Source organism: Anopheles cruzii, chromosome 2, assembly GCF_943734635.1.
Source record: "Anopheles cruzii chromosome 2, idAnoCruzAS_RS32_06, whole genome shotgun sequence".
NCBI classification, from domain to species: Eukaryota; Metazoa; Arthropoda; class Insecta; order Diptera; family Culicidae; genus Anopheles; species Anopheles cruzii.
This window is the reverse complement of record NC_069144.1, coordinates 41,108,173-41,115,871: the sequence shown is the minus strand read 5'-3', so window position 1 is coordinate 41,115,871 and position 7,699 is coordinate 41,108,173. Positions and strand designations below refer to the sequence as shown.

Below are 7,699 nucleotides of genomic sequence, written 5' to 3'. Positions count from 1 at the left end.
ACGGGGCCCCACCGTGGTGTGACTTACATCCTGTACAAAGTTACCCTAACGTGGAAATCTGATACCGTACGGTGCTCGGCGATACACGGCCCGGAAATGGCAAGGGAATGCCTTGCCAGACCTTGACCGACCGGCTTTATGGGCCCGGGGGGTTTGCTTTATTTCTGCAACGTGCCGACGAATTAACAAGATTTATTTTAATAAGCTCACCACACAGCCACTGATTCGCAACTATTTGCTACAGTGACAGACGTAGTAGCCTTTGCTTCGGGCTGGGCGTTGCTTTTGGTCGCTGCAGCAGTTTGGGATTGAAATGTCAGAAACCGACGTTGGGCGGCTTGCAGCTGCCCAGCAGCAGGTGCCCCATTTACGCGCACCATCCGATAGGACACTCTGGAATGCCCATAAAACGTGGGCCCCTTCGAGGCAGACGCTACACTTGGCGAGTGAAGCTGAGCGTACTCTGTTCGGTGAGTTGGTAACGTTGGTTGGCTACAGAAAGTGTCGATCGTTTGAAGCGACATCGCCGCTTCTGACGTCCGGTGTTCAGGATCGTGTTCCGAAAGCGCTGTCGGCAATCGTGGTAGAATATCTTGCGCTCCATTTCGACGGAGGACCCGAACCAACCCAACTAACGTGCTGTCAAAGGCGAACGTTTGGGTCGCTTCTCGATACGGATCTTCATCTTCTGAAGCTGATCGAACTGAAGGTGAGTAATCGCTGGCGAATGGTAGAGCTCGCAATGGATATCCTTTCAACCATTTCATAGGAGGTCACATTCTGGAAACGCGTTGTTTGGTGTTTCTCGAGACAACTGTTGACGTACTACGAGCACAGTGTCGAGGCGAGTGATGATAACTGGAAATGCTTGGGTATCGAACTGAAACTGGCTCAACTGATCGAGCAACAAGACCCGAGGTACTGGCACGTCGAGAAACTGGAAGAAACTATCGTCAAGGCCGCACCTTTCGTGCGTCACCTGGACCTGGAACAGTTGACACCGTTGCCCGCCGTGGAACCCCTCGAAAACTACGAGACCTATAAGTTCCACGACCCACCCGACGGCCTGTGTCACCACGGCTCGCTATCGGTGTTGGATCATCTCCTTAACCTGACGACGCTGTCACTGGTCTTCGGGGTCAAGAACTGGACGAAACCCTATCGCGATAGCTACTCCAAGTGTTCGCTCGCCGACGTTGAGCAGTTGGGCATGTGAGCAGGTTCCTTCGGGAGTGTCATCTCAAGCCGAACTTCATCAGTGTTCCAATCTACTCCCTCCAGGGCTCTCCAGGGACTGGTGGAATTGAAAAACTTTAGCCTATCAAACAGTCGTCTAGACGCCGAGAAGCTGACGCTTCTAGTTCGTGCCGTGACGCATCTGAGGCTGGAAACGCTCCGCCTGAGCCACTGCCAGCTGGGCGAAGGCTGCGGCGGCGTTCTGGGAAGGTTTCTGAGCCGCTTCGGACCGACGCTCCGCTCGCTCGATCTCTCCGGCTGCAGAGCCCAGCCCGCGCAAACCAGAATTTCATCCTCAGTGCCAATAATAGCTAGCGTACCTTAGAGTCCTACAATCCACTGGAGTCTACTCTGTGCCAGAAGTATCCTCCAGCTCGAGAAGAGGGATCGAATGCAGCGCCTAGAAGCCCGCGCATCCAGAGATTCTATCTAGCCGTTGCGAAATTCAACGAAGAAGCCGAATCGTTGTTACTAACGGCCAACGAAACTGGGGCAATAGAGGACGCTCACCTTACGATCGTCAAAACAATCATCACCTGACTTGCTGTTACCAGCGGCCAACGCAGCCCCGACGACTCGGGTTGAAACACCCGTTAGCGGCGACAATGCGTGTGACGATATTGAGAATTGCGCAACCGCGACTTCAGCGACTGGCCATCGATCACCGAGAACCCGATCGACAAAACGCAACGCCATCATACGCGGGACCAAAACTGGAGCAAAGGAAGTCGATGATCCCCGATCATCGAAATCACGCCACACTCGATCTATGCAGCCGCGAACCCCACGATGACGTCAACCTGATGACACCCACAGTCGCTTGACCGAGTGAGCCCGTTGCGACACGAGACGGAACTTATGCGGCAGAGTGCATCGTCGGCATTTTCGTCACCACCGGGCAAGTGCGCCGATCGCAGCGCGCCGGCCAAGAACCCGAGGAACGAAGCGCATGGATCATATTGCAGTATCAGCTGTAAACAGCGACTCGCCGACCGGCCTGACCGAGAACGCGTTGGACGGACGAGGAGAGGGCGACGTACAGAAAGAACTAGGTCACCGCGACGATATGGGGAATTGAGCAATCGCGACAATGACGAGCGCGGCGCGATGCAGCTGACCGCAGGTAAACCCGGAACCGACCGGGACAACAATACAACGGAAGGATTGAACAGCTGAGAACGGCGCGATGTGCGCCGGACTAGGTCAAGCTTTTCGTAAGGGAGTAAGGCGTTAGAACGAGAGGGGCTTAATAACGTACGCGTGTACTGGGAGCGACCCAAATTATTGTAAGTTTATATATATAATAAAATTGACGGGACACCGTCAGAGTCAGACAGCAGCGGCTACGCGCTGGCTGATTGATTGTTAAGTTGAACCCTCGACGAGTGAGATCTTTTGTTCGAGTTCAGGTTCGCCAGTCCGCCCGATTTAGAAGGTGAAATAGAAGTAAGTATTTTCCACTTCGGAAAATATTGCGAGGATCGAGAGTCCTTACGGAAGGTCCTTCGCAACTGGTGACAGCGGTGGGATCAAGGATATCCCAGGACCTTTGGAAATTTCCCGGTGGGAAACGACCCCAAAGTCCATACAGACAAAGTGACAGTACAAGTATGGTGAATGTGATAGTGAAAGTCAACCAGTGATAGTGGAAAAGCAGTAGAATGCAGAAACGCAGTGAATCGAAGGAGCAACTACGAAGGACGAACGAAGCAGCCTAGAAGGAAGAACGACGCAGATCGACGCCACTTCAGCAGAGGAAGGAGTTTAGAATTTTTCGCCCGGCACGCGCATCATAAGAGCAGCCATCGACCATGGACCAGCTATCGATCTGGAAAATGCAGTTTGAGACCACCCATCGATCGTGCAACAGAGAACCAGCCACCGATCTTGGAAAACGCAGTTTGGAGGCAGCAATCCTGTGAGTAATGTGTTAAAGTTTGAAAAATGAAGTGACATGTGAGACAAAACAGTATTGTGTGATGAATAGTTAGATTGTTTTTGTTTGAATAATTACGCGAGAAAAAGTTTTGCATGAAGATTAGTTCGTTCGTTCGTTAGAGATTTTGTTTGAGTGATTATGGCGTACTCATACACGTGTTCAGGAAATTGAGGAAAAACATTTATATATTACCGAGTCTTTTTAACATAACCTCCGAGTAAAAATATTAACATAACATTGAAACCAAAAGAACATAAAGAAATTAAAATGACTCCGACCAACGTAATTGAAATGGCAATGAACCTGCTACCCGAGTTCGCAGGAGATCAGGAAGTGCAAATTTTTGTAGATCAGGGTAACTACATAGCATCTCTCATTCCGGAGGATTCACAAGACGCGCTAATTAGAACAGTAGTAGCAAAATTGAGAGGACCCGCGGCGACAGCTTACTCAAGAATAAAGGCAAAGAGCTGGCAGGAAGTGAAGGAGAATTTAATCAATGAATTCGGTAGAGATATGCGACTGGAGGAAGTCATGTTAGAAATTGAGATTCTCGAACAAGGGAAAAATGAGACGTTCCAAAGCTACAGGAAAAGAACAATCGATCTCCATAATTACATTAAAGAATATGAAACAAACAATGGTGACCGAAAATCGTACGCGCAACAACATTTGAGACTCCACTTTACTGGAGGATTAAACAGTGGCATACTAAAACGACTAGCCAGAAATTACAAAGAGTTAGAACTATTAGAAATGTTAAAAAAATTAGAAGACGAATACAGAGATATTGTTCAGGAAGAAAAGATTGAAGAAAGGCTCAGAATCCTGCATATAGGTAATCGACGACAGAAGTTTGATAAAAGTAATGCTCGACTACATCCCCAAAATCGAGAGTGGGCACTGATAGACAGGCAAAGAGGCTATAGGCCACAAAAAGAAACCCACGAAGGAAAGGGAAAAAGGATACCCACCAAGGAACGAAGGCTGGCAAAGAAACGCTAATAATTCAAACTACCCAAGAAATGATATCCGCGAAAGGGACGGTGAAGAGAGATATAGACACAGATACGAAGGCAATAGTGGCCGTAGAATCAAGGACGCGCAGTACACGGGAAAAAGAACACAAGAGAAAATATACGTAGCTAATCAAACGAGCAGGCAAGAGAAACAAACTGCAAGAGGTATCAATGAAAAGTTAGTACGGTTAGAAAGCAGCCAAGATGAAATGGTGTACGTTACATTAGCAACGCAAGAAAACACAGAAGAAAAACGAAATATTACATCGATACCGGCGCCACAGTTAATTTACTTAGGTTGGATGAGGCCAAGAGTATTGGCGTACGTAAAATAGACTGCCGAGATCAAGCAGAAATTACAGGCATAGGCAATAATAATATAACTACCATGGGATCATGTGAACTACAATTAATATCGAAACAGCACGTTGCTAGTTAGGTTCCATGTAATTAAGGAGTTATTAATACCAGGAATTTTGGGTTTAGAGTTCCTGCAGCAACAAGGAGCAGAAATTAACCTGAAGGAAGGGTCAATGAAAATAACATGCTCACCAATGAGACAAATTACATGGACAATGTAGAAATCTGGGAGAGAGGAATCAGAGCAAACGCATCGGAATTGCAGTAGACGAAAGAGAGGGGAGATTTGAAAACGAAATGTTAGGAATGGAACATTTGGAAGAAATGCCGGACGACGATTATCAGGGAAAAACAGATTTAGACAGTGACCTGGATTGCGACATCGTCGAATATAAGCAGATTAAAAGGCTACAAGGTTACGAAAGGGAAAAACAATTGCTCAATATTTTGCATTTAGAAACCGGCCTAACAATGAATTGCCAACACACTGCGTAGGTTTAATGATGTCTTCTTTATGGAAGGAGAAACTCACTCAGACTAAGGCAGCCGTCCATGAGATCGAAACATCGACAAATGTGCCTATCTATAAGAGGCAATATCGTTTCCCGGAGGTAACAAAATTCATTTACAAGAACAAATAGACGAAATGTTAGAACAAGGAATTATCGAACCTAGCACAAGTCCATTCAACGCACCCGTTCTATGCATACCCAAGAAGCTGGACGATAACGGGAAGAAAAGATATCGAATTGTAGTAGACTTCCGAGCTTTGAATGAGGTCACGAAACCTTTCGTTTACCCAATCCCGTTAATTAACGAAATCATAGACACGTTGGGAGATAGCAAATACTTCTCCACGTTAGATTTGAAATCAGGATTCTACCAGATCCCGATATCCCCAAGGATGCTGCGAAGACAGCTTTCTCAACGCCCTCCGGCCATTTTCAGTACCGAGCGATGCCAATGGGGTTGAGGAACAGCCCGTCCACATTCCAGCGGTTAATGAACACGGTCTATATGAGATCAAAGGTGTCAGGGCAGTAGTATACCTGGACGACATTGTCGTTTTTGGAAGGACAATCAATGAACATAATGAACATTTTGAAAAGGTGCTAGAGGGCTTCGCAAGTACAATTTAAAGCTTGAGCCAAAGAAATGCCAGATCCTGAAGGAAGAGATCAAATACCTAGGCCACATAATCAACCAACAGGGAGTAAGGCCCGCTAAAGACAATGTCAAGAGCATTGAGAATATGAGCCCACCAACAAACATCAAGGGAGTACGTTCGTTCTTAGGCGCCCTAAATTTTTATGGGAAATTCATCCCAGGCATCGCAAGAATACGGAAGCCTCTGAACGATCTGTTGAAGAAGGACACTAAATTCAATTGGTCGACCGAATGCAACGATGCTTTCAGCACGTTGCGGAAAGCGCTAATTTCGGAACCAATATTAGTGCGGCCAAACCACCAAGACAGATTTCGTATTGACCACCGACGCCAGTAAATTTGCCATTGGAGCGGTGCTTTCAAACGAAAAAACAGTAGACCGACCTATAGCGTTCGCCAGCAGGTCGTTGAATGGACCCGAAACTCGTTATCATACGATCGAAAAGGAGTTACTAGCCATTGTTTGGGCTGCCGCATATTTTAGGCATTACATATATGGTCAGAAATTTATAGTTTACACCGACCATAGACCCCTTGTATCTCTTTGGAGGTTAAAGGAAAGCTCGCCTGTGCTCACGAGACTACGATTGAAATTACAGGGCACAGAGTTAGAAATCAGGTACAAACAAGGGAAGGAGAATATTGTGGCAGACTTTTTGTCACGCATGCCAACCGAAGCCGAGCGAGCCAAAGATAAAGCATCGAAGGAAAGCGATCACGAGCCAGAGAAAAAAATAGTAGCTATCACTACACGATACCAGAAGAGAATGCAAGTTCTGAGCCGCTTCGGACCGACGCTCCGCTCGCTCGATCTCTCCGGCAACCGGCTGGACGCCCGGGAACTGGACCAACTCGGTCCCGGATTAGGCGTTTATCAGGGAACCGTTGACAGGCTGGATTTGTCGTACAATCCGGTCGGACAGTCGGGAGTCCTACTGTTGGGCGGTGCGATCAAGGGTACGCGTCAGTTGAGTGAACTCAACTTCACCGGGTGTCCGATGGGCACCGAAGGCGCCTTTCGGGTACGCATTCCGGATGTTCCGAGGGTAGCTGGTGACGTGTTAACGCGCTTCTTGTCTGACACGATTCCAGATCATCCAGTTGCTCGGTTTTCACGCGCCCTTGCGTAAGCTCACCATGAACTGTGTTCCGATTTGTAGCGCAGGACAAGCAAAGCTTCTGCAAGTATTGGGGGAGAACCGAAACATCGAGGATCTCCAGTGCCGAGGCTGTAACCTTCCGCGCGAGCTACAAGCGAAGGTAGGGAAATTTTTGAGAAGAAACGCCAAACTAAAGCATCGAGTTCCAGACGACCCTTCTTCGAATCATAAACCGGCCACGGGAGCCACGGGATCCCGTGCGTGTTGGTACGAACTGGAAAGGGAAGTATTTGGAGCAACTTGAATCTACTTGAATGTCGGCTGGCCTTCGAATGGCAGCAGTGTTCCAAACTTGCAACCCTATCCCGATAAACCTGCCTAATTCTCAGGCGTACCGAAGTACGCCTTTCGGCTAACAAAATCTCCCGTCAGCCGGCCACTTTTCCCGGAAGGTGTGTCCTACAAATTATTCAATAGCCCTACACCCGCGCGGCGTGGATATGATACTTCACTTTAACGCCTGTCCCCGAAAACTTATTCTTTCCGACTCGGCGCCACAGTGGCGTGCAGTGCCATCTTCTTGACTTCGGCCAGCATTCCAAACGGCGGAACCGCACCGCGTTGGTGGCGGCGACGCCGGTGGTGACAATTTATGGACTAGATTAGTCCGAGAGCTTCCCGATTCCCGCGTCTTATGAAATATATGAACCGCTTTGTCAACTGTTGGCCTCCTCCCCGCACGATGCAAATTACACACTGTTATTATTCCGCCACGGTCCGGATTCCGCCCGACGGAACCGCTCCGACTCGGACGCTTCCTGCGCGAAGACTGGGAAGAGCCTTCCCAGTCCCCCGGCAAAATGCATGTACCGCGTCCA

At 48.3% G+C, this 7,699-nt stretch overlaps 1 protein-coding gene across 1 annotated transcript; it reads left to right on the top strand.

Moving 5' to 3' along the window:
* Positions 1-313: 313 nt before the first annotated feature.
* Positions 314-7,237, top strand: LOC128279073 (uncharacterized). The gene is made up of 6 exons (XM_053017795.1): positions 314-709; positions 770-1,212; positions 1,282-1,460; positions 6,502-6,743; positions 6,814-6,981; positions 7,211-7,237. Exons 1-6 carry the CDS (start codon positions 314-316, stop codon positions 7,235-7,237), a joined length of 1,455 nt encoding a protein of 484 aa, XP_052873755.1.
* The last annotated feature ends 462 nt before the right edge of the window (positions 7,238-7,699 follow it).